The 26,275-nt window shown below is 44.9% G+C and overlaps 2 protein-coding genes across 5 annotated transcripts; one reads left to right on the plus strand and one right to left on the minus strand.

Annotated features, from left to right (window-relative positions):
• The first annotated feature begins 1,945 nt into the window (after positions 1-1,945).
• On the plus strand, positions 1,946-4,003 carry LRRN2 (leucine rich repeat neuronal 2). Its single transcript, XM_062509787.1, has one exon. The coding sequence runs from the start codon at positions 1,946-1,948 to the stop codon at positions 3,971-3,973; it is 2,028 nt and encodes a 675-aa protein (XP_062365771.1). The 3' UTR covers positions 3,974-4,003.
• A 1,536-nt stretch (positions 4,004-5,539) lies between these two features.
• MDM4 (MDM4 regulator of p53) lies at positions 5,540-25,702 on the minus strand. Of its 4 annotated transcripts, XM_062509790.1 has the most exons (12): positions 25,588-25,702; positions 20,491-20,596; positions 20,196-20,270; positions 17,743-17,876; positions 16,751-16,800; positions 12,226-12,287; positions 11,381-11,477; positions 9,987-10,147; positions 8,861-8,995; positions 8,279-8,359; positions 7,272-7,321; positions 5,540-5,792 (listed from the first exon to the last, which is right to left on the minus strand). In XM_062509790.1, the coding sequence occupies exons 2-12, from the start codon at positions 20,563-20,565 to the stop codon at positions 5,780-5,782; spliced, it is 933 nt and encodes a 310-aa protein (XP_062365774.1). In that variant the 5' UTR covers positions 20,566-20,596; positions 25,588-25,702; the 3' UTR covers positions 5,540-5,779. The 4 variants fall into 4 exon arrangements, 3 of the variants coding, with proteins under 3 accessions (XP_062365774.1, XP_062365773.1, XP_062365772.1); XM_062509788.1 differs by having other exon boundaries at positions 5,547-7,321; XM_062509789.1 differs by lacking the exons at positions 20,196-20,270; positions 20,491-20,596; positions 25,588-25,702 and adding an exon at positions 19,519-19,634 and having other exon boundaries at positions 5,546-7,321.
• Positions 25,703-26,275: the final 573 nt, after the last annotated feature.

Raw genomic sequence — 26,275 nt, forward strand, 5'->3', positions numbered from 1 at the left:
ATGGAGAAGCTGGAGAAAATGTGGGAAATGGAAAAGCTGGGGAAGCCAGGTATCCCAGGATAGAGAAGATGAAGCTGGGAAATCCAGAAAAGGTGGAGAAGCCAAAGAAGCTGGAGAAGATGGAGAATCCAGAGAAGATGGAGAAGATGGGGAAACCAGGGAAGATGGAGAAAATGGGGAAGATGGAGAAGCTCGGGAAAATGGGGAAAACAGGGAAAATGGAGAAGCTGGGGAATCCAGAGGAGATGGAGAAGCTGGGGAAGGTGGAAAATCCAGAGGAGATGGAGAAGCTGGGGAAGGTGGAAAATCCAGAGGAGATGGAGAAGCTGGGGAAGGTGGAAAATCCAGAGGAGATGGAGAAGCTGGGGAAGGTGGAAAATCCAGAGGAGATGGAGAAGCTGGGGAAGGTGGAAAATCCAGAGAAGCCAGAGAAGCTGGAGAAGATGGAGAATCCAGAGAAAACTGAGAAGCTGGAAAAGCTGGAGAAAATGGAGAAGCTGGGGAATCCAGGGAAGATGGAGAAGCTTGAAGAAAATAAATAACCCGGTCCCAAATTCCTCCACTATATATATATATATATATTTATTATTTTTTTTTTTAAAGAGAAAAGATTCCCGATATTTTTGAGCAGCTGGAGATTTCATAAACCCAAAAAACACCGGAGCACTTAAAAGGAAATGTGTGGATCCATCAGAGGGAAGTGGGAATCGATGGATCCATCCTTTCCTTTTGTGCTGGTTGTTCTGGAGCTGCTTTAAAAGCAGCAGGAAAGGAGAGAAGAGAGCAGGATCGATCCAGGAGGAGTCGATGAGGAATAAACTCAGCTCAGGAGCCCTTTCCAGGGACAGCACAGCAGGGATAAAACAGAAATTTTGCTTTTCCCACTCTTTTAATGTTGTTTTGTTGTTGTTTTATCCCTGCTGGGTGAGAGGTTTTTAAGGAAGAAAATGCTGGATTTGGGGTCAGCGTGGGGCAGGAGAGCTGGAGGAAATCATGGAATTCAAGGTGGCTCTGTCTGGATTTGGGAGAGGTGCCGGGGGGCTCAAACCCATCATTCCCGGGGCTTGGGGGATGATTTTCCCTATGGAATATCCCATTGGAGGGCTGCAAATGGGGCTGGAGCTCCTGGATGGGGGAATTTGGAGCTGGGGAGGATGAGGAGCAAGGAGCAGAGACCGCAGGAAGATTATACCCATGGATAATTATTCCCATGGATAATTATTCCCAACACCTGCAGCCCCAGGCTCTGCTCAGCCACAGATATCCAGGGGCTGCTGGGGGTCCTGGGCAGATTCCATGGGATAATTCCACCCAGATTTTCTGGGATGGGAGAATACCGTGGACAAAAAATGGAATTAATGGATTTGTTTGGAACATCCTGGGCAGATGCCATGGGATAATTCCATTTAGATCCCATGGGATGAGAGGACACGTGGATATAAAGTGGAACTCACGGATTTGTTTTCAGGGTCTTGGGGGTCCTGGGCAGATTCCATGGGATAATTCCACCCAGATTCTCTGGGATGGGAGGGCACAGAGAATACCACGGATAGAAAACAGAATTCATGGATTTGTTGGGCAGTTTTGAGGGTCCGGGGGGGTCCCATGCTCAAGTTTTTACCTCTCCAACCCATTCCTTGCCCCCAGCAGCCCAAACCCTCCTGTAACCCAACTCTGCTGTTTTCCCAGGAATGACCTCAAGGAGAAGCCCGGAAGATGCGGCCGAGCGCTGGAACGACTCCTTTGGGGAGGAAGAAGAGGCCCAGCTCTGACTGAGGTGCCCCCAGTGCTTTGAGCTCCCATTTCGGGGGCGCTAGGCCGGGGTTGACCCTTCCAGGGGCTCGCATGGAGCATCACCCCCCACAGGCACCGTCCCCACCTCGCCGTCACCGCTGTCCCCCCGTGACCAGCTCTGGATGCTCCCTGTGACTTTCTCCAGCCCAAAATGAGAGGCCTCCAGCCCAGCTGCCTCTTGCTGTGCGTGGTGGCCGCCAGCGCCATGCCCACGGTGCCCTGGCGGGTGGCGTGTCCCCCGCGCTGCGTCTGCCAGATCCGGCCTTGGTACACGCCCCGCTCCGCATACCGCGAGGCGGCCACGGTGGATTGCAACGACCTCTTCATCACCTCGGTGCCCCCCGAGCTGCCCGAGGGCACGCAGACCCTGCTGCTGCAGAGCAACAACATCGCCAGGCTGGAGCAGGGCGAGCTGGGCTACCTGCGGAACCTGTCGGAGCTGGATCTGTCGCAGAACAGCTTCTCTGACATCTGGGATTTTGGGCTCAGGAATATGCCCCAGCTGCTCAGCCTGCACCTGGAGGAGAATCAGCTCTCCCAGCTGCCCGACGGCAGCTTCCCGGGTTTGGGGAACCTTCAGGAGCTCTACCTGAACCACAACCGGCTCCGCAGCATCGCCCCTCGCGCCTTCGCCGGCCTGGGCGGCCTCCTGCGGCTCCACCTCAACTCCAACCTGCTGAGGACGCTGGACGGCCGCTGGTTCCAGATGCTGCCGAGCCTGGAGATCCTCATGGTCGGGGGGAACAAGGTGGACGCCATCCTGGACATGAATTTCCGGCCTTTGGGCAACCTGCGGAGTTTGGTGCTGGCCGGGATGCAGCTGAGGGAGATCTCGGATTACGCCCTGGAAGGGTTGAGGAGCCTGGAGAGCCTCTCCTTCTACGACAACAAGCTGGCAGATGTCCCCAAGAGGGCTCTGCAGCAGGTGCCCGGCCTGAAATTCCTGGATCTGAACAAGAACCCGCTGCAGAGGGTCAAGCAGAGCGACTTCACCAACATGCTGCACCTCAAGGAGCTGGGCCTCAACAACATGGACGAGCTGGTGTCCATCGACCAGTTCGCCCTCATCAACCTCCCCGAGCTGACCAAGCTGGACGTCACCAACAACCCCAAGCTGTCCTTCATCCACCCCAAGGCCTTCCAGCACCTTCCGCAGCTGGAGACGCTGATGCTCAACAACAACGCCCTAAGTGCCTTGCACCGGCAGACGGTGGAGTCGCTGCCCAACCTGCAGGAGATCAGCATCCACGGAAACCCTCTGCGCTGCGACTGCGTCATCCGCTGGGTCAACAGCACCCGGCCCCGCGTGCGCTTCATCGAGCCCCAGTCCACGCTCTGCGCCGAGCCCCCCGACCTCCAGCGCCGCCACATCCGCGACGTTCCCTTCAGGGAGATGACGGAGCAGTGCCTGCCGCTCATCTCCGCCCGCAGCGTCCCGGCGCACCTGGACGCCGAGCTTGGGGACGACGTGGCGCTGCACTGCCGGGCGCTGGCGGAGCCGGAGCCGGAGATTTATTGGGTGACGCCAGCTGGGGTGAAGCTGCTGCCGTTCGGGGATGACGGGAAATTCAAGGTGCACTCCGAGGGGACGCTGGAGATCCGCGGGATCGCGGCGAGCGACGCCGGGCTCTACACGTGCGTCGCTCACAACCTGCTGGGCGCCGACACCCGCGGCGTCCGCGTGTCGGTCAACCGCTCCTTCCCGCTGGGCCAGGCCGAGCTGCAGCTGCTGGTGGTGGATGTCCAACCCCACCACGTCCTGTTGGCCTGGCGGCCGAGCCTCAACGCCGTCTCCTCCAACCTCACCTGGGCCAGATCGGTGCCGGGTTCCCGGTTGGGAGAGGCGAGGATCCCGGCGGGAATCCACAGCTTCAACGTCACCCGGCTGCGCCCCGACACCGAGTACCGCGCGTGCCTGCGCGTCGCCTTGGTGGCATCGCCCGTCAGGGTGGCTTGTGTCACCACCAGGACTAAAGAGGCCACGCAGGGGATGCTGTGGGGACAGGGGACGCTGGTGACGGCGCTGCTGCTGTGCCTGCTGCTCCTGGGGGCGGCGGCGCGCGCCGGATCCCGGCGGGAATCGCTCCGTAGGGCCGGGGCCGTGCACGTGGTTTATCCCCTGCGGCCCCGGGGACACCTCCTGGCCGTGGAGGTGCAGGCGGCGCCCTTGGAGTGTTGAGGGAGGATGGATTTTGGGGGGATTCAGTGGGATTTTGGGGTGGGTGGATGGGGATGGAGGGAAAGGGTTTTTTTACCAAAAAAAACCACGACGGACGGTGGGGAAAAAAAGAAAAAAAAAAAAAACCAGAATGGGATTTTGTGGACGTGACCTAGAAGAGGCTTTGGATCAGTGGGAAGTGCTGGATCAATGTGGAGGGGATGGCTTTGGACACAGATCCCAAAAAAAGCCCACTGGGAAGTTGGGAAGGGATGGAGAACGCTGTGGGGACGATGCCCTGAGAGGGTGAAGAGCCATAACGAGGAACCCCAAACCTTCGTCCCCCTGGCACCAGGGACACCCCAGAGGTGTCACCTCCCTCGCTGGACAGTCCCTGCTTTGGAAATCCGAACAAGTCCCTTTAAAAACCCCTAAAAAATGAGGTTTCTTCCTTTGGGATCTGTGTGGGGTCTGGGGTTTCTTTTCTGAGGTTTTTTTTTTTTTGAGCGTTGGGATCATCAAACGAAGCACCCCCAGTGTCACCTCCCTCGCTGGACAGCCCCTGCTTTGAAAATACAAAAAAAAAAAAAAAAACAAAGAAAACCCACAAACTTTAAAAGCCCTAAAAAAAAAAAAGTCATTTTTTTCCTCTGAGATTCATGTGGGGATTGGAGTTATTTTTTGGGGTTTTTTGGATTCACTGCTGTCACATGGGGGGAAGCAGGAAGGGATTTGGGATAAAAGAACGGTGACACTTCCCTGTGAGTCTGGATGGATCCCAGATCCCACAGCATCCGACAACTTCTGTGGATAAAGGGTAAAACAAAACAAAAAGAGGAAAAACAGGAAGAAAAAAAGGGGAAGAAGTTGTGCGTTTGTTTAAAAAAATCTGGGAAATGTTAGGATGCACCTGGAGGGGAATCACTGGGATTTGGGATGGGGTGGAAAACTTGGATTTGTGGGTTTGGGAAATCAGGAAAAGCAACCCCCGAGCAGGGAATTGTGTCCCTGAGCGTCTTTTCCAGCCGGGAATGTGGATCCTGGAACCAGGGAGAGCAGCAGGAGCTGGGCGTGGGTGCCCTCTAGTGAGCTCTGCCTTTGCCAGGAGCTCTGATCCCAAAAAAAAAAAATTAAAAAAAAAAAAAAAAAGCTGGAAAAGGGAGAAAAATCCCGCTCGGAATTGTCTCAGAGATGGGGACGGTGATCCCATGGGAATGCCAGAGGAGATGGGATTGGGATGGAAAATGAAGGTTCAAATCCAGAGGTTTTGCTGCCATTCCCGAGGGATTTTGCAGATACTGGATCGGGAAAAAAAATCTGCCCGGAAAGGGAAAAAATTTCCTAAAAAGGGGGGAAAACTTGGCTCGAAAGGGGGAAAAAAGTCTATCTGAAAAAAAGGGAAAAATCTGCATGGAAAGAGAAAAAAAAAAGAATTTGAAAAGGGGAAAAATCTGCCTGAAAAGGGGAAAATTGTGCCTGAAAAGGGTACAAATGGGGCTTTAAAGGAATTATTTTATCCCTCAAAAGTTCATGCTTTGTTTTTAAAGCCACTTTTCACTCAAAAATGAGGATTTTTTTTAAATCCTAAAGGATAGACGAGGGCAGGTGGAACATCTCAAAATATGACAAAGCTGCTGGAATTATATCCTGCTGGACAGAGGTGACATAGATTTAAATATGGGGGGGGAAAAAAAAAGAGAAGAAATAGAAATTAAAGAGCCAAAAAACCACAAAAATATAGTATTATTATTTTTTTCCATCTGATTTGTGACCTGAGAGGTGTGGATTAAAGTTGTATTTATTTCCCATCTGGGAGCAAGAAATTCTTCACCCTGCTGACCTTAAACAATAAAAAAAAAAAAAAAAAATCAGGAATAAAGTTATTTTTCTTCTCTCCATACCAAATCCCCTGCCCTCCCACCATAAATATTTATTTCTGTTTTCATCTCTCCATTCAAAAGGAATTGCACAAGTCAGGACTTATGGAAAAAAAAAATTCCAAAAGTCACAATTTTTCCCAAATGTTCTGTTCTCGGTCAGGAGAAAGAATCCCAAGAGATAAAATCTGGCAGAATTTGAGAAATTTGGAAAATTTCCAAGCTAGGATTTTGATCTCGAGGTGATTTCCATGGACAATTGGATCCTGCAGAGGATTCTTGGCGGGATTTAAATTTTGGTTTTCTTTGGTTTCACTGGCTCAGCTCTGGAATTGGAGTTTGAGTGCAAAAATCTTCATTTTGGGCTTATTTTAGGGGCAGGAGGTCCTGCTATCCCATAAAGATCCCACGATCATCCTGATCTCTTTGCTGCACACAATGAAATGGGGATTTGAGTGCAAAAATCCTCATTTTGGGATTATTTTAGGAGCAAAGGGCCCTGCTACCCTATGAAGATCTTGATGACCATCTTGATCCTGCAGACCAAGCTGTGGAATTGGGGTTTTTGTGCAAAAATCCTCTTTTTGGGGTTATTTTAGGGTCAGAAGATCCTGCTACCCCATGAAGATCTTGATGACCATCTTGATCCTGCAGACCAAGTTCTGGAATTGGGGTTTTTGTGCAAAAATCCTCTTTTTGGGGTTATTTTAGAGGCAGAAGATCTTGCTATTCCATGAAGATCCTGATGGTCAGCCTGATCTTCCTGCTGAAACTGGGATTTGAGTGCAAAAATCCTCTTTTTGGGGTTATTTTAGAGGCAGAAGATCCTGCTACCCTATGAAGATCTCGATGACCATCTTGATCCTGCAGACCAAGCTCTGGAATTGGTGTTTTTGTGCAAAAACAACCCCCCCTATTTTTGGGGTTATTTTAGGGTCAGAAGATCCTGCTAACCCATGAAGATCCTGATGACCATCTTGATCTCCTTCCTGCACACGGGACACGGCGATTTCTTCTTCTTCAGCATCCTGGCACACCTGAAGCAGGCCACCAGGTGAGCAGTCCTTCCATGGACAATATTCCCATCCCGAGGCCTGTGCTGGCACAGGAAACAGGGATTCAACAGGGTTTTGATGCTCTCCAAAGATTCCATCTCCTCCTCTTTCTTCAACTTGGCAAAATCCCGATTTTTCGCATCCCGCGCTAGATCCAAGGACTCCATGGAATCACCGGGATCCGCGTGGGGTTTGGTTTCTCCCAAGAAAAGATGTTTGGCTTGGCCAGCCGGGGCTGAAATTGTCCTCCTGCAGTCTGGGACGTCCATCCCTTCATCCTGCTCCTGGTTTTCCATGGAATTGATGTTGGAAAGGGACAGGGAATGGGGCAGTTTGGGGCAGTCCCGGTACCAATCCTTACGTAGGGCCCAGCAGCGATAGCAATACCTTTTCCCTGGAGAGTTGAACTTCTTGCATTTGGAGCATTGCCAGCAATCCTGAGGGATTTAAGGTGAAAAAATTCCAGCCAAAAATAAAAAATAAAAATAAAAAAAAAAATTAGTTTTGGGTATTTCTCGTTTTAGCTGTGTGGGAAAAGCAACAAGGAAGCCTCGTTTAAAAAAAAAAAAAGTTATTTATGAGTGGTTTATAAACTGGAAAAACATCAACATTTTGTGGTTTGGGATTGATTTATTCCAGATCTTTCCCTCATGAATACATCTCCTTCCTCTCTCCCAGTCCTCTGGAGGAATCCAAGCTGGGGCAGTTTATTTTTTTTTTTAATGTCAAGAGAATTTTCAATTTTTTGCTCAAAATTCCAGAGGAGGAATTTGGCAGGGATTTGTTTTCCAGGCTCACCCATCACTTACCAGGTGTTGAATCTGTATAATTAATGGATTTATTAATTAATTATATCACAAAAAAGGGCAGGAGCTGCCCGAGTGCAGAGCCAGGACTCAGCTATCCAAAGCCAGGGACATCCCTACTTATTCTAGGCTGGACAATTCTGCTAAAATTATTAAAATTCTGCTAAACCCATTCAAATTCTGAGTTTTTTGAGTGATTATAAAATGCTACTTGAGATTTCCAGGTCCCTTCCACGGACAATCCTTCAGATTTCCATCCAGAGGACAACACAGAATTAAAATCTTAATAATACCTTATCTAAAACCTTATTAAACCATGCCTGGGTATTAATATAACTTCACCCAGGCAATTTTTTTTGTTTTGTTTGGGTTTTGTTTTTGTAGGTTTTTTGTTGCTTTTTTTGTTTGTTTGGTTGGGTGGGTTTTTGGGTTTTTTTTGTTTGTTTGTTTTTGTTTTTTGTTTTTTTGGGTTGTTTTTTTTTTTTTTGGAAACCCCAAGAAAATCAGCTTTTCCCACCCCAAAAGTAGCAGCAGATGTGGGATGAGCTCTTCCAGCCCCAGGTAAAGCTGATCCCAAGGAATTCCCACCTCAGAAGCAGCCTCTGTGTCCGTGTCATCACTCAGGCACTGGGAATCCTCCAGCTCATCCAAGCACACATCCTCAGGCACCTGGAATTCCAGAAAACCATTGTCAGAGGGTGGGAACGTTGGAATATTCTCTATTTATTGCTTGCCTGGAGCTGCACACCCCTATTTAAGGATTATATCATCACTTCACTCATTAAATCACCCCTAAAAGTGAAGAAAAAGCCATTTTTGCAGTGTTGTTTGTTTTTTTTTTGCAGAATGTTGGCAACTTTTACTGGTTTACCATGATCAGATTTGAGTCTTTAGCCAGACTCGATATTTAAAAACCTTTTCCAACCTTAATTCCATGATTTTTTTGATTTATATTGGTTAGAAACCCACTTCAGTCGCTGCGAGAAGCTAAATTCATTTTTAATTGATTTTATACCTTGAAAATATGAATTTAAACCAAAACCCAAGGAGTAAAATCACCAAATACATGAGGAAAGGTGACAGGATTTAACCTGTGGATGGGAATAGATCCAGTTTTTCCAACGGTAGCAACGGGATGAATTAAAATGGAGGACAGTGTGGCAGAGCTACCTTTGTGTCACCTTCTGTCACCTCCTCACAGTCCAGCACCTCCACCTTGAGGCCAGCACTGCCCTGCTCCAGGGGACACTCGTTAAGGAACCACAAATCATCAGTGGTGTCCGAAACGATGGCAGTGTCAATGTCCTGAGGGGAAAAATTAAAATTAAAAAAAAAAAAAAAAAAAAAACCAAAAAAAAAAAATCATTTAGGAGCAGCACTGCCCCATTCTCCTCTCGAACCTCCAAAGCCTCAGGTACCCCTTGGTAAAATTTCTACATCACATGTTTCCCTTTTTGATAATTTTCACCTCACAGGCTTCTCTTTTCCCAGTTTTTACCTCACAAGTTCTCCCTTTTTCCAACCTTTTCTCAATTTTCACCTCACTTCTCTTTTCCCAATTTCCCCCTCACAAATTCCCAATTCCCACCTCACAAATTCCCCCTTTCCCCAATTCCCACCTCACAAATTCCCCCTTTCCCCAATTCCCACCTCACAAATTCCCCCTTTCCCCAATTCCCCCCTCACAAATTTTCCTTTTCCCCAATTCCCCCCTCACAAATTTTCCTTTTCCCCAATTCCCCCCTCACAAATTTTCCTTTTCCCCAATTCCCCCCTCACAAATTTTCCTTTTCCCCAATTCCCCCCTCACAAATTTTCCTTTTCCCCAATTCCCCCCTCACAAATTTTCCTTTTCCCCAATTCCCCCCTCACAAATTCCCCTTTTTCCCAATTCCTACCTCACAAATTCCCTTTTTCCCACCTCACAAATTTCCCTTTTTTCCAACCTTTTCCCAATTTCCACCTCATAAATTCCCCTTTTTCCAACCTCCACCTCTTCCAGCTCCCCCTTCCATCTTGGCCACCACCCTACAGTGTCGATCCAAATTAAAAAAAAATAAAATCCCAAAATCCAGGCACCACTGAGGGCCTTGAAGGCAGAGTTTAGTTAATTTAAAATCACTAAAAAATCACCAACCACCCAAGGGAAAAAGCTGGGACAGGCCCACAATGGGAAAAAAGCTGAAAATCCTGGAGTGGCAAGTGGAAAGAGAGGAAAAAATGGGAATATTGGATTTCTTTGGAACCCAAAAGAGAAGAAGAGGATAAAAACCCCCTTTTTAAAGGGGTCACACACCTGGTTAGTTTGAATATCCGTGGATCCATTACTCCTGGATTTATAATTGCTTCTGAGATTCCCTAAAAACCACCAGGGCAACCCAGCCACATCCCATTCCTCAAAAACCAGGTCCAGCTTGGGCTTTTTGCTTTTGGAGAGGTTTTCTAGCAAGTCTTTGTCTGGAAGAGCCAAGCAGAGTCCAAGTTATTGGATAAAGATCAGCAGAGAAAAATTTGGGGCCAAATCTGTTTTTTTTTTGTTTTTTTTTTTTTTACTTCTTGCATCAGGTTGAGAGCTTTGGGGTTTGGATGTCCCATCTGGCAAAAGTCAGGGAATATCCCAGTGTTCCCAGTTCCCCTCTACTGGGATAGGCTGAGTTTAATTTGAATTTTTACCACAGAAACATCAGATTTCCCCACTCAGCCAACCCTGAGTGGATTTCCTGAGTGATTTCAAATGCAGAAATTGTTGGGATTTAGGTTTGCAGCTCCTGAATTCCCAAGAAGTGGAGATTCATCCTCCCCATGCTCCAGCCTGGGATCCCAAACTGAGCATTCTGGATTCCATGATCACCTTGGATCTCCCTCCCTCCCTCCCTCCCTCCAATGCCTGGATTTTCCAAGGCTGTTTTGTAAATCCAGGGAATTTCCAGCTCTCCCATTTGAGCTGCAAAAAAGGAGCTGCTTTTCCAACTGAGCTTCTGTCATACAAGAGGATAAAAAGTAGAAAAACAAGAAAATCGCTCCTAAAACTTCTGAAATCTCCAGCAAAAAAATATGACAAAATATGACAGATCCACCAAAAAAAAAAAAATCCCATTTTTGTTCAGTTCCCTGCTTGGTTTGCAGGGAACAAATGCAAGGCTGTGCTCTGGAGCCTCCCCTGGGAAAGGGGATAGATCCAAGGATAATTCCAGCATTTAAAACACCCTTAACCTGCCACTGCATTCAGAAAATTTGTTTATGAGGCAGAAAATAAAATACCTGTGGTGATCTCTGCAATTTCTCAGATTTTAGCACCATAATTTTTAATGTTTCTATCCCAAACCAGGGGTTTGAGTCTCCCAAATCCCTCCTCCAGCATTTTGCTGTTGTGTGTCCCACACAGAAGGTTTGTAAATTCTTGTGATAATGCAGAAATTTGTTCCTCACCTTCACAAGTGTCACATTTGGGCTCTGAGGTAGCTGGAGCAGAGTTTTTGCTGTCACCCTCCAGGATCCCAAAGCCTCAATCTTTAGCACCAAGATTTTTAATGATTCTATTACAAACCAGGTTATTTTTGGAGTCTCCCAAATCCCTCCTCCACAGTTTTGCTGTTGTGTGTCCCACACGTGTTTGTAAACCTTGTGATAATGCAGAAATTTGTTCCTCACCTTCCAAACCTTGTGATAATGCAGAAATTTGTTCCTCACCTTCACAAGTGTCACATTTGGGCTCTGAGGTAGCTGGAGCAGAGTTTTGGCTGTCACCCTCCAGGATCCCAGAGTCAGATCCTTCTTCCTGGCTGAGCTGCAGGAAGGAAAATCCAGGAATTAGCCCAGCAGAGCTTGCAGGGACAAGGGGATGCAGCACTTCCATCCCCAGGCACCAGCTGCAGGACAAGACCAAGCAGGTAGGAAGAAGAAATAATTCAGAATAAAAACTACAAACTGTATCTCTTTAAAGCCTCTGGAATCAGCACAAACAACCAAGGAAAAATCTTCAGCTGGGCAAAAACCCCCAAAGTTGGTGGTTTTTCCTGAAGTAAAAGTGATTTTGTGACTCTCTGACACCTCCCATCCCTCGCCCCAAACCACACCTGGAAAAACTTTGGAGGTGCTAAGATTTTTCCTAGGTTTTCACCTCTTGCCTGATAAAACTGGAAACAAATCCTAAGTAGGCACAGTGAATTATCTGGCAATTCCTACTGGGAGAAAAGATGGGATAAAAGGTAGGGGGGGGGGGTGAAAAAAAGCAGGAAAGCATTGCTGGAGAAGCTGAGGTCTGGAAGTGCTGCACCCCAGAAAAGCACGCTCAGAGACTGGCACTCTGTCACGAGGAGAACAGAGAAGGGTGGCTCTGTCCCTGCTCTGTGGACTCCCAAGAACTTTATTTATTTATTTATTTATTTATTTTTTAAATGTTGGGAATTCAGGAAAGTGAGGAACAGCACAAAACCAAATAAAAAGAGGAAAAGTTCTGGCAGTCCACCATGCAGAGGTACAGAGAAGGGGCGGCTCTGTACAAGAAAAGAACCCACAGGGTTGTGGGGTTTTACCTGCAGCTGGTCTGGGCTGGGCTTAGCGACGCTCTGCTCCTTTGGGAGAGTCTGTGCAGCATCTGCAGATGGCAGGTAAAACACAAGGAAAATCCTTCCCTGGAAATCCCCACTCGCACACCACGCAGGGCCTGGGACAAGCAAGCAACCAGCCAGGCTTGGCAGAGTTCAGGGAATTCCTTGCAGGAAAGGTTTTGGATTCCTCAGGGATGAGTGGGTGGATTTAGGGGAGAAGCGGGTGGGTGAAAATTCAGAATGTTCTGTCCAAAGGGAGGAATTCTTTTCTTTGTTGCAGATATCCCAAATTCAGAATGGGCTTTCCAAAGGGAAAAATGATTCTTTTTCCTACAGATATCTCAAATTCTACAGCCATCCTAAATTCAGAATATTCTTCCCAAAGGGAAAATTTGTTTCTTTTTCCTACAGCCTTCCCAAATCCTGCAGCCTTCCCAAACCCTGCAGCCATCCCAAACCCTGCAGCCATCCCAAATTCAGAATATTCTTCCCAAAGGGAAAATTTGTTTCTTTTTCCTACAGCCTTCCCAAATTCAAAATATTCTTCCCAAAGGGAAAATTTGTTTCTTTTTCCTACAGCCTTCCCAAATCCTGCAGCCTTCCCAAACCCTGCAGCCATCCCAAATTCAGAATATTCTTCCCAAAGGGAAAATTTGTTTCTTTTTCCTACAGCCTTCCCAAATCCTGCAGCCTTCCCAAATCCTGCAGCCTTCCCAAATTCAGAATATTCTTCCCAAAGGGAAAATTTGTTTCTTTTCCCTACAGCCATCCCAAATTCAAAATATTATTCCCAAAGGGAAAGATCTGATTCTTTTTCCTACAGCAATCCCAAATTGAGAATCTTCTCCCCTAAGGAAAAAATATTCAGAATATTCCTCCGAAAGGGAAAAATTATTCTTTTTGCTACAGCCATCCCAAATTCAGAATGTTCTCCACAAAGGGAAAATCTGATTCTCTTTGCTACAGCCATCCCAAATTCAGAATATTCTTCCCAAAGGGAAAAGAATTCAGAATATTCTTCCCAAAGGGAAAATCTGATTCTCTTTGCTACAGCCATCCTAAATTCAAAATATTCTCCCCTAAGGAAAAAATAATTCATTTTGCTACAGCCATCCTAAATTGAGAATGTTCTTCCCAAAGGGACAAATATTCAGAATATTCTTCCCAAAGGGGAAAAAAAAAAAAAGTTTTTCTACAGTCATCCCAAATTCAGAATTCACAGGGAAAAATGATTCTTTTTCCCACAGCCATCCCAAGCTCCAGGGCTTTGCCACAGGAATTCCTGGTTATTCTGGGTGTCTGTGCATCTGTTACTCCTGCATTTGGAATTCTCCTGAGGTTTTGAATTTTCCCTGGAATTTCCAAGGCACAGCCAGGGCTGGTTTGTACATCCAGGGAATTTCTAACCAATCCCATTCCAACTGGGAACACCCACATTTTGCAAAGAGCTGCTTTTCCAACTGAGCTTCCTTCATACAAGAAAAATAAAGAGTGGAAAAACAGGAAAATTGCTCCCAAAATTTCTAAAATCTCCACGAGCGACCCAGCAAAAAATCCCCATTAGGGGAAACGTTAAAATATGACAAATTTAGCCCAAAAATCCCCATTTTTTTTGTTCAATTCCCTGTTTGGTTTGCAGGGAATGACTACAATCCCATTCCTCAAACACCAGGATTCCAGAGGGAATTCCACCTGGAAGGATTTTTTTTTTTTTTTTAATTCCTGAGGATTCCTGCCCTTCCTGAAGGGTTTGGGCTTGAGGAATAAAGAGCAAAGAAAGGAAAATTCCATGCTAGACAAAGCTGGATCCAGCTGATGATGCTGCTCCCAAGAGTTAATTAAAAGGTCGAGATAAATTAACAGGAATCCAATTAACAGGAATTTTTCTGAGTCTGGCTTTGAACAGAGAGAACAAAAGATGCCAGGCTGGCTCCTGCCTGCTCCTTTTTAAATTTTTTTAACAGGAAAATTCCCTCCTGGATGAGGCTGATATCCACAAGGAATCACAAATGGATAGGGAAGAGCTGGAAAGTGGCAGAAAATTCCACCTTTAAATGGAGGAAAATTCCAGGATCAAAGATGGCAGGGATGCAGAAATTCCTTATATTTTTTTTCCTGCTTCCATCACCTTCCAGCTGCTGGGTTTTGAATTCCTGATGGAAAACAGGGAGACTCCTCCTTGCAAAATGTGATCTTCAGGGAGTGAAAATCCTCCAGGTGCTGGGAGGTTTCCCAGAAAAAGCAGCTTGAAGGTGAGGGATTCCTAAATGCATCCTGTGGGAATCAGACCTGGGAAAAGTGGGCAAGGAAGGGGGGAAAACTAGGAAATAAAAGGGGGGAAAAACTAGACAAGGGGGGAAAATTAACTGAGAGAGCTGGGAAAGAAAGGGAAAGAAGGAAAAGAGCTGGGAAAGAAGGAAAAGAGCTGGGAAAGAAGGAAAAGAGCTGGGAAAGAAGGAAAAGAGCTGGGAAAGAAGGAAAAGAGCTGGGAAAGAAAGGGAAAGAAGGGAAAGAGCTGGAAATGAAAGGAAAGAAGGGAAAGAGCTGGGAAAGAAAGGGAAAGAGCTGGGAAAGAAAGGGAAAGAGCTGGGAAAGAAAGGGAAAGAGCTGGGAAAGAAAGGGAAAGAGCTGGGAAAGAAAGGGAAAGAGCTGGGAAAGAAAGGGAAAGAGCTGGGAAAGAAAGGGAAAGAGCTGGGAAAGAAAGGGAAAGAGCTGGGAAAGAAAGGGAAAGAGCTGGGAAAGAAAGGGAAAGAGCTGGGAAAGAAAGGGAAAGAGCTGGGAAAGAAAGGGAAAGAGCTGGGAAAGAAAGGGAAAGAGCTGGGAAAGAAAGGGAAAGAGCTGGGAAAGAAAGGGAAAGAGCTGGGAAAGAAAGGGAAAGAAGGAAAAGAAAGGGAAAGAAGGAAAAGAAAGGGAAAGAAGGAAAAGAAAGGGAAAGAAGGAAAAGAAAGGGAAAGAAGGAAAAGAAAGGGAAAGAAGGAAAAGAAAGGGAAAGAAGGAAAAGAAAGGGAAAGAAGGAAAAGAAAGGGAAAGAAGGAAAAGAAAGGGAAAGAAGGAAAAGAAAGGGAAAGAAGGAAAAGAAAGGGAAAGAAGGAAAAGAAAGGGAAAGAAGGAAAAGAAAGGGAAAGAAGGAAAAGAAAGGGAAAGAAGGAAAAGAAAGGGAAAGAAGGAAAAGAAAGGGAAAGAAGGAAAAGAAAGGGAAAGAAGGAAAAGAAAGGGAAAGAAGGAAAAGAGCTGGAAATGAAAGGAAAGAAGGAAAAGAGCTGGGAAAGAAAGGGAAAGAAGGAAAAGAGCTGGGAATGAAAGGGAAAGAAGGAAAAGAGCTGGGAATGAAAGGAAAGAAGGAAAAGAGCTGGAAATGAAAGGAAAGAAGGAAAAGAGCTGGGAAAGAAAGGGAAAGAAGGAAAAGAGCTGGGAATGAAAGGGAAAGAAGGAAAAGAGCTGGAGCCTCCCTCCCTGTGCACTGCAGGGCCTGGTCTGCCAAGCTTGGTTGGTTTGGGTCCCACTCACACAGAGCCAGGTCTAACCCTGTCCTAGGAACAGCTTTTCCTGAGCCAGGCTTAAAGTAAGGCCAGGCCTGGCCCAGGAAGAGGCACATTCCCAGGAATTCCCAGGATTTAGCTGGGAATCCTCAGCTCTCACACACAGCTTTGTTTGGGAAGACACAACAGCACTCACACAATTTTCCTACAGATGAAGAGTCAAAAAAAAAAAAAACCAAAAACCAAAAAAACTCCAAAGATTCTTCTAGAAAAGAAATCAAAATATTCTGGAAAAGGATATTCTGGGGAAAAAAAAATTCAAGGTAGAAAATGGAATCCTTTGGGGCCACGTTTTGAATTTTAATTTAATTTTTAATTTCTCTGCTGAGCCCTCCTAAAGGTTTAAATCCATTTTGTATTTTAAAAAATGGGAAATGTGGCACAAATGGATTACATCTATTAAACATGATTTTTAAAAAATAGGAAATGTGGCACTAAATTCCACAGCTCTGCCAGTGGAGTTTATTTTTATTTTTCCCAGTCCTACAACAAGAACTGGTTTCAAGGAAGCCATCCCAGCTCAGATTAATTTTATTTTTAAATTAATTAATTTTTTAAAATGAGAATAAATTTTCATTCTGATGGAGTTTGATTTGATTCCTCTCACAAACTGGGGAAACTGCAAGGTTCAAGATTAAAGCCTTGCAGAAGTTTTAGCACCCCTAGAGATGATAAAAATATAAAATAAGGCGAGAGCAAGAATTTTCAACTCTGAAGCTGAAAAAAATCTGGAGAAATCCATAAAAGACTGATTTGGATATTTCAGGATTTAGCTTTGGCCCAAATTTGGTTATTTTTTTTGCACCACTCAAACAGCTCCTGGCACACAGAAAAGACACAAACTCTGAGAGATTTGCTTGGAAAAGCTTCTGAGAGAAGTTTATTCTTCCTTCAGCCACAGGATTTTGGATTTTCCTGGATTTTGGTACTTACCAGGTCAGAGCAACATTTATGGAACAGGACCAACCTACCTGGGAGGGCAGCAGGGCTCAGGTTCCTCTTCAGCATCTCGTACACGGGGCTGGGGAGGGACAGAAAAATCCCTTTAGTGGGCAGAGAGGTCCCAGAAACCACAATTCCCCAGGGACTGATTGATCCCAAAAACCACAATTCCACAGGGACTGATTGATTGATCCCAAAAACCACAATTCCACAGGGACTGATTGATTGATCCCAAAAACCACAATTCCACAGGGACTGATTGATCCCAAAAACCACAATTCCCCAGGGACTGACTGATCCCAAAAACCACAATTCCACAGGGACTGATTGATTGATCCCAAAAACCACAATTCCCCAGGGACTGATTGATTGATCCCAAAAACCACAATTCCACAGGGACTGATTGATCCCAAAAACCACAAACCCCCAGGGACTGATTGATCCCAAAAACCACAAACCCCCAGGGACTGATTGATCCCAAAAACCACAAACCCCCAGGGACTGATTGATCCCAAAAACCACAATTCCACAGGGACTGATTGATTGATCCCAAAAACCACAATTCCACAGGGACTGATTGATTGATCCCAAAAACCACAAACCCCCAGGGACTGATTGATTGATCCCAAAAACCACAATTCCACAGGGACTGACTGATTGATCCCAAAAACCACAATTCCACAGGGACTGACTGATTGATCCCAAAAACCACAATTCCACAGGGACTGATTGATTGATCCCAAAAACCACAATTCCACAGGGACTGATTGATTGATCCCAAAAACCACAAACCCCCAGGGACTGATTGATTGATCCCAAAAACCACAATTCCACAGGGACTGATTGATCCCAAAAACCACAAACCCACAGGGAACTGATTTCACAGACCCCAGAAATCACAAACCCACAGGGAACTGATTTCACAGATCCCAAAAACCACAAACCCACAGGAAATCTATTTTTTTTTTTTTCCAGATACAAATGTGAATTTTTTCATATAAAACCAGGAATTTTCCCCTACCTGGGATCCTTGACAGAGAAGCTCTGCAGTCCCAGCAGCTCTCCCAGCTGATCCCCTCCACAGTGAACCAGGTGCTGCTGCCTCTTGTCGTAGAGCTGCCTGCCCATGATGTACTGCCCCAGGAAATGCATCACCTGTGGGGACAGCACATCCCCTCAGCCCCCAAATCCCAGGAATTCCCTGGGATTTGGGATATCCTGCTGCTCTGGGGGATGGGAGGGGAATTGGAGCTGATTTGGGGGTGTTGGGTGAGGGGGGGGGGGGGTGTGGGTTGGAGCAGGAGGTTTGAGGTTGGGAACGGTTGGGGAGGAGGGGGTTGAGGTGGAGGAGGGAAATGTCCTGGTGAAAATGGGGTTATCCCAGTCCAAACTGCACCATTCCCAGTTCAAATGGGGTTATCCCAGTTCAAAGTGCACCATTCCCAGTTCAAACGGGGTTATCCCAGTTCCAAAGTGCACCATTCCCAGTTCAAATGGGGTTATCCCAGTCCAAACTGCACCATTCCCAGTTCAAACGGGGTTATCCCGGTCCAAAGTGCACCATTCCCAGTTCAAACGGGGTTATCCCAGTTCAAAGTGCACCATTCCCAGTTCAAATGGGGTTATCCCAGTTCCAAAGTGCACCATTCCCAGTTCAAATGGGGTTATCCCAGTTCCAAAGTGCACCATTCCCAGTTCAAATGGGGTTATCCCAGTTCCAAAGTGCACCATTCCCAGTTCAAATGGGGTTATCCCGTTCCAAAGTGCACCATTCCCAGTTCAAATGGGGTTATCCCAGTTCCAAAGTGCACCATTCCCAGTTCAAATGGGGTTATCCCAGTTCCAAAGTGCACCATTCCCAGTTCAAACGGGGTTATCCCAGTTCCAAAGTGCACCATTCCCAGTTCAAACGGGGTTATCCCAGTCCAAACTGCACCATTCCCAGTTCAAACGGGGTTATCCCAGTTCCAAAGTGCACCATTCCCAGTTCAAACGGGGTTATCCCAGTTCCAAAGTGCACCATTCCCAGTTCAAACGGGGTTATCCCAGTTCCAAAGTGCACCATTCCCAGTTCAAACGGGGTTATCCCAGTCCAAACTGCACCATTCCCAGTTCAAACGGGGTTATCCCAGTTCCAAAGTGCACCATTCCCAGTTCAAATGGGGTTATCCCAGTTCCAAAGTGCACCATTCCCAGTTCAAACGGGGTTATCCCAGTTCCAAAGTGCACCATTCCCAGTTCAAATGGGGTTATCCCAGTTCCAAAGTGCACCATTCCCAGTTCAAATGGGGTTATCCCAGTTCCAAAGTGCACCATTCCCAGTTCAAACGGGGTTATCCCAGTTCCAAAGTGCACCATTCCCAGTTCAAACGGGGTTATCCCAGTTCCAAAGTGCACCATTCCCAGTTCAAATGGGGTTATCCCAGTTCCAAACGGTGTTGTCCCAGTCCAGCACACGACTGTCCCAGTTAAAACTGGACTACCTCAGTGTCCCCCACAAAGTGACCCCAAAGTGACCCCAAAGTGACCCCAAAGTGACCCCAAAGTGACCCCAAAGTGCCCTGCAGTAAAATGGGAATAAAATGGGAACATTTCCAGCTAAGGGCTGAAATAAAGGAAATGAAAGAATGAATCCCAGCCCAATTCCAAAACCAAACTGTGATAAGGAATGTATGGGACGTCTGGAATTCCCATAAGGATAAGGAACGTCTGGAATTCCCACCAGGAACGTCTGGAATTCCCACCAGGAACGTCTGGAATGTCTGGAATTCCCACCAGGAATGTCTGGAATTCCCACCAGGAATGTCTGGAATTCCCACCAGGAACGTCTGGAATTCCCACCAGGAACGTCTGGAATGTCTGGGATTCCCATCAGGAATGTCTGCAATTCCCACCAGGAACGTCTGGAACGTCTGGGATTCCCATCAGGAATGTCTGCAATTCCCACCAGGAACGTCTGGAACGTCTGGAATTCCCATCAGGAATGTCTGGAATTCCCACCAGGAACATCTGGAACGTCTGGAATTCCCACCAGGGACGTCTGGAATTCCCACCAGGGACGTCTGGAACGTCTGGAATTCCCACCAAGAATGTCTGGAATTCCCACCAAGAACGTCTGGAATTCCCGGAATTCCCACCAGGAATGTCTGGAATTCCCACCAGGAATGTCTGGAATGTCTGGAATTCCCACCAGGGACGTCTGGAATTCCCACCAGGGACGTCTGGAATTCCCACCAGGAATGTCTGGAATGTCTGGAATTCCCACCAGGGACGTCTGGAATTCCCACCAGGAATGTCTGGAATGTCTGGAATTCCCACCAGGAATGTCTGGAATTCCCACCAGGAACGTCTGGGATGTCTGGAATTCCCACCAGGGACGTCTGGGATTCCCACCAGGGACGTCTGGGATGTCTGGAATTCCCACCAGGAATGTCTGGAATGTCTGGAATTCCCACCAGGAATGTCTGGAATTACCTCCTTGAGGGTGAAGGTGTCTCCCTGGGCCCCTGCAGCCTGCAGGATCCTCAGCAGGGGAACTTTGGGAATCACCTGTAAAACACAGCAGGGCCTGCTTGGAATTCCGGGAATCAAATCCCACAAAACCCCACCAAAATAAAAAAAACCCCAAGGAATTTGGATTGAACCCCTCCTGATTAGATCTGAGATTTTCCAACATCTCATCCCCACTGGAAAAATTAAAAATCAAAAAGGGGGGGAAAAAAATCAGAAAACAAAAGGGGGGGGGGGGAACTAATTAGCTGCTAATTACCTGATGGGCTTGTCCAAGGGAGATCCTGCAGGAATTCCCAGCTCCTGGATGTTGGCTGGAATTTGGGAAGCTCATCCTGCCAGTGAGGAACTGCTCCAGCACCGACCTGCAAATGGATTTTGGGTTGAAAATTCCCAATTTTCATCCTGGCCCCGGGGCCCCTCTCGCTTTGTGCTGCTTCAGGAGGGGCTGGGGGGAAAAAAAAACAAAACCAAAAAAAAAAGGGGAAAATTATCCTGGAAAAAATGGGAATGGGCTGGTCAGGGTAGGGGTGTTATCCCTGCAAGGTGAAAAATCCCTGTGGAGGTGGCACTGGGGGACACTGCTGGGCTGGATTTGCTGATCCCAAAGGTTTTCCCAACCCTAAACATTCCAGGATTCCCTAAAGATTTCCAGGATTCCCAGTTGGGTTGGACTTGCTGATCCCAAAGGTTTTTCCCAATCCTAAAGATTCCAGGATTCCCAACTGGGTTGGATTTTCCTGATCCCAAAAATCTTTTCCAACCCTGGGTTGGAATTCCTCATTCCAAAGGTTTTTCCAACCCTAAACATTCCAGGATTCCCTAAAGATTTCCAGGACTCCCTAAAGATTTCCAGGACTCCCAGCTGGGTGGGATTTTCCTGATCCCAAAAATCTTTTCCAACCCTAAACTTTCCTGAGTTGGATTTTCCTGATCCCAAAGGTTTTTTCCAACCCTAAACATTCCAGGATCCCCTAAAGATTTCCAGGATTCCCTAAAGATATCCAGGACTCCCAGCTGGGTTGGATTTTCCTGATCCCAAAAATCTTTTCCAACCCTAAACATTCCAGGATTCTCTAAAGATTTCCAGGATTCCCTAAAGATATCCAGGATTCCCAGCTGGGTGGGATTTTCCTGATCCCAGAAGTTTTTTCCAAACCTAAACATTCCTAGGTTGGATTTTCCTGATCCCAAAGGTTTTTCCAACCCTAAACATTCCAGAATTCCCTGAAGATTTCCAGGATTCCCTAAAGATATCCAGGATTCCCAGCTGGGTGGGATTTTCCTGATCCCAAAAATCTTTTCCAACCCTAACCAAAAGCACAGGAGGTGGAATTTTGGGATTTGGGAATTGTGCAATTCTCACTGCCCAGCCCAGTGAGGAATTTAGGGAATATCCAGGACTCCATCAGGAAAACAATCCAGAGGGAGAAATTCCTGACTCAGAGCTGGGGATGGAGCAGCTTTGAGAATTCCTGTGGAATTCTCCCCATTCCCAAGGGAGGAGTCACAACCAGCACCTCCCTGATTTCCCAAAAAAATTCCCAAAAAAAACCCCTCAGCCTGGATTCAGGGAATAAATGAATTTTAACAGCATTGCTGGATGAGGAAGTGCCAGAGCCATTCCAGGATGGGAAAAGGCTGAAAAATTGGAATTTTTCCACAGAAAATGCCCAGAAAAATTGGAATTTTCCACAGAAAATGCCCAGAAAAATTGGAATTTTTCACAAAAAATGCCCAGAAAAATCAGCTTCACCTCAGCAATCAATCCCCAAATCCACTTAAATCCTTCCCTAAAAAAGGATGGAAAACTTGGAAATAATCCAGTTATTTTTAGGAATAATTTTAGGAATTGTTGTCAGTTAAATAGTGGGGGGAAAGCAACTTTGAACTGGCTCAAAGTCTTGAATTTGAGTTAAAATTTGTGTCTCCCCAGGCCTGAAGTTAAGATTGAAATCTCAATTTTTGTAAGAATCTGGTTGCAAATAAACCCTGAAAGAGGTTTTGGTTTTTTTTGTAAAAAAAAAAAAAAAATATAGGAAAATAATTCCCAAAATTGCCTTCTGAATTTTGGGGATGATTTAATTGGATTTTTAATCCGTGTGAGAATTTAATTTTTTATTTTAATTATAAATTTTAATAATATCTTTAAATTTAGTTTTTCTTTTAATTATAAATGTAATAATGAGATTTGAAAATGCAAAGCCTCAACGTTTTCAAGGTAAAAATCTAAATTGTTTTCAGGGAATTCTACCTGATAAATGGATTTATTCCCACAGGAATTATCAGGAATTTGAGGCACACGATGAATTTAAAATGAATATTTTGAAAACAATCAAATTCCTGCCTCGGGAATGGAGCTGCAGACAAAACAGGCTGGAACCTCAAAACTCCACAAAAATCTGAATTTTAGCATCAATTCTGAGCTCTAGGAACTTCAGAGCTGCCCAAAAAAAATAAAAAAAATATTTTTAGGGAAAATAATTCCCAAAAATCCAACATCTCTAAATATTTGGGAAAGATTAATTCAAGCACATCAAATATTCAAATTTCTAAATTATAATTCAAATTATAACAGTTTCAATCCCTCCCTCAGTTAATATTTCCCTAAATTTTAACAGATTTCTGATGGGAAAAAAAAAATATTGAACATAAAATACCCTTAAACTTCTCAGGATGAGCTGGACATTCCATGGAATAAAATCATTCCCAAAAAATCCAACATCTCTAAATAAGTGGGAAGGGTGGATTCAAGCACATCAAACATTTAAATTTGTGAAAAGCATTAACAGCCACCTGAAATAATTCAAATTATAACAGCTTTATGATAATATTTTTAAAATTTTAATAGATTTCTGATGGGGGGAGGGGAAAAAAAAAATATTGAAGATAAAATGCCCTTAAACTCCCCAAAATGAGCTGGGCAGGGTTGAATCAAACTTATCAAATATTAAAATTTCTAAGTAATAATTCAAATTAGAACAGCTTTAATCACTCCCCGGTTAATATTTTTAATATTTTAACCGATTTTTGATAGGAAAAAAATAAAAAATAATCCAAATATTGATCACAAACATCCTTCCAATGAGCTGGACTTACCGAGCTTGATTTTCTGGATCCGGTAGGAATATCCCGGGATTATTATCCCGGATTTTTTTTTTTTTTTAATTTTTATTTTTTTTCAGGGATAATTCCCGGGGAAAGCTCTGAGGATGCTCTGGGAGTGTTTTTTTGGTTTTTTTCTAAAATCGTTTTATTTTAAATCTCACCCGGAACAGGGATGGGAGGGGACCGAAAGTGGCCGATAACGCTCGGGGGCTGGGGTGAAAATTAACTTGAAAGAAAAGAAAAAAAAAAAATAAATAAATAAATAAAAATCGGGATTTCCTCTCCCTCCCCTTTCCTGGAAAAAGATTTTGCTGCCCCAGGGTTGAGATGAGTTTTAACCTTTTCAGCGCTGATTTTGTCACTTAAAAACTCCGGGTTTTATACAGATTTTTTTTTTTTTTTGCGGGGGGGGGAGGCGGTTTCGTCCTCATTAATATTCGTATTTAAGAGGAAATTCATCTCGGGTTTAATTAAGGTTTTTGTTCGTGAGTTTTCAAATATTTCCAGGTAGAAAATTCAAAATTTAGGGATACAGCCCACCCTAATAAAAATAAAAAAAAAAAAAAAAAGCTCCCACGTAGTGGAAATTCCTAAAAAAAAAAAAAAAAAAAAAGGGAATTTAGTGCTCGGCTAGCTCAGAAATTTGGCTTATTTATGAATTTCACTAGTTGGAAATATCTCCATTTTCAGTATTTGGAAATATCCCAAATTTCTCCTTCCAATCCCTCAACCTGGAATGAGTCTCTGGGAAATTTTAGGTGCTTAAAAACGTCCCTGGAGCAGAGACAAAAAATAAATAAATAAATCAATAAATCTCGAGAGGAAATCGTGAATCACACCCGAGTCATGAGCTGAGCAAATTTTCCACTCCAAAATTTACAGAAAGGACTCATTTGTCTCTTTTATGACTAAAAATTCCTTTTTTCAGACACCAAAAAAAAAAGAAAAAAAAAACCCTGAGGGCTTTTTTTTAAAACTAAAAATTTCAAGTGGCTGAAAAGTCAATTTAAAACTTACTCAAGCTCCGTTTGGGTTTTTTTTCTTTTTTAAGCTAAATATAAGGAAAATATGAGGTTTTTAAAATTCCGTTTAAAGTAGAAACGCAGCAGGGGCTGGGTTTAGGTGAGAGAAATTTTTTCCACCTTTCAAATAAATTAAAATATTGAAAATAAAGTTGGGATTTTAGATAATTTTAGGGAAAATAGCTTTGAAGGAGAGGCCTTAAAAAGGTACTGATGCAATCATGAAGTCATTGATAATTAAATTTGTCTTCATCAGAGTCCCTGAGAGGGTTCATGCCTCAAATTTAACCCTTTAAAAGAATAAAAAACACTTTTAAATTCTTGATTTGCACCTGAGATGATTTTTGTGGCTGCCACGACGCATCTGCCAAAAAAAAAAAAAATTTGGCAAAAATTCCACCCAAATCGAGGGTAAATTAAAGATGACAAATAATAATAGTAAAAAAAAAAATGTTGTGCTGCTGCTCCTCGGTTGTGAAATGTTGCGAAAGCGGGAGGAAAAAAACAAAAGTGATCAATTCAAGTCACGAAGAGCCAAATGCTGTGCAAATGTCCCTAAATCCCTCCAGCAATTTGGGATAAAGAAACACTTCCACCACCCTGATTTGAGTTTATCTCTATTTTAAGAGGGACAAAAAAAGGGTTTTTCACGGGTTTTTCCTTCCCACTAGTTGATATTTCCTTAAAACAAAACTCGTGTTTTGTGGGATTAATCCCTCAGAACTTTATGAGGGTGAAATCCTGGAATTACAGAGCGTTTAGGGTTGGGAAACGCTTGGAAATTCAATTCATTCCGGGGGGGGGGGGGGGGGGGGGGGTGAGGGAATTTTCCACAATCGCAGGCTGCTCCAGCCTGCCCTGGGACACTTCCAGGGATCCCGCGGGAATTCCCGCTTGCCAAGGAACGATTTATTCCCGAGGCCCGCTCCTGTCCCTCGGACGCCATTTCCCCTTCTCCTGTCACTCCAGGCCTCAGGGAACCTTCCCCATCCATCTTTATCGCCGGGTCCCTCAAAGTCACAATTCAACCACCCCGAAGTTTCCCTTCTCCAACCGCAGTTATCCCAGAGTTTTCCTGGGAAGAGATAAAACTTCACGGCCGCTCCCGCCGCCTCATGGCTCCTCCCGCCGGCACCGCCTCCTGCCTTCCCCTCCTCCTCCTCCTCACCCTCACCGCCCCCTCAGCCCCCCAGGGATCCCCGCGTTCCCCTCAGCACCGTGCTCACCCTACAGCCGCTCCATGGGCTCCAGCCCGGGGATCGGGGAGGGGAAAGAACCCCTACACCCCCCGAAGACTCCGCGCCTCCATTTTAGCGGGGTCCGGGCCGCCGCTTCCCCTCACGGCCAACATGGCGGCGGGACCATAGAGAGAAGCGGGGGCGTGCTGCTAGAAGGGAGGGGGCGCCGCCGTGAGGCGCGTGGCGCCCCCTAGCGGCTTGGAGGACCCCGGCGGTGCGGCCTCGGCCCCAATGGAAAACGTAAATTACTTTAAACATGAATTTAAAAAAAAAATACAACTATAATAATTCAAACTATATTATTAAATTAAATCATATTCAATGCTGAATGTGCAATAAATAGTTTGTATTGTATTTATTATATATCATAAATATTATAATACATTTTATAAATATATATTATAAATATAGATATTATAAATATATATAATATAAATATAAATATATAGAATATAAATATATATTTAAATATGAATATAAATATATATATAAATATACATAAATGTATATAAATATATTTATATATTTGTATAAATATATATAAATATATAAACATATTGATAATATAAATGTTATATATATTTTATATACACACAAATGTATAAATACATATAAAAATAAACGTATAAAATGTGAAAATTAACGTATAAAATTCTTTATACATAAAGTGTATAAA

Source organism: Cinclus cinclus, chromosome 27, assembly GCF_963662255.1.
Source record: "Cinclus cinclus chromosome 27, bCinCin1.1, whole genome shotgun sequence".
In the NCBI taxonomy this organism is placed as follows: domain Eukaryota; kingdom Metazoa; phylum Chordata; class Aves; order Passeriformes; family Cinclidae; genus Cinclus; species Cinclus cinclus.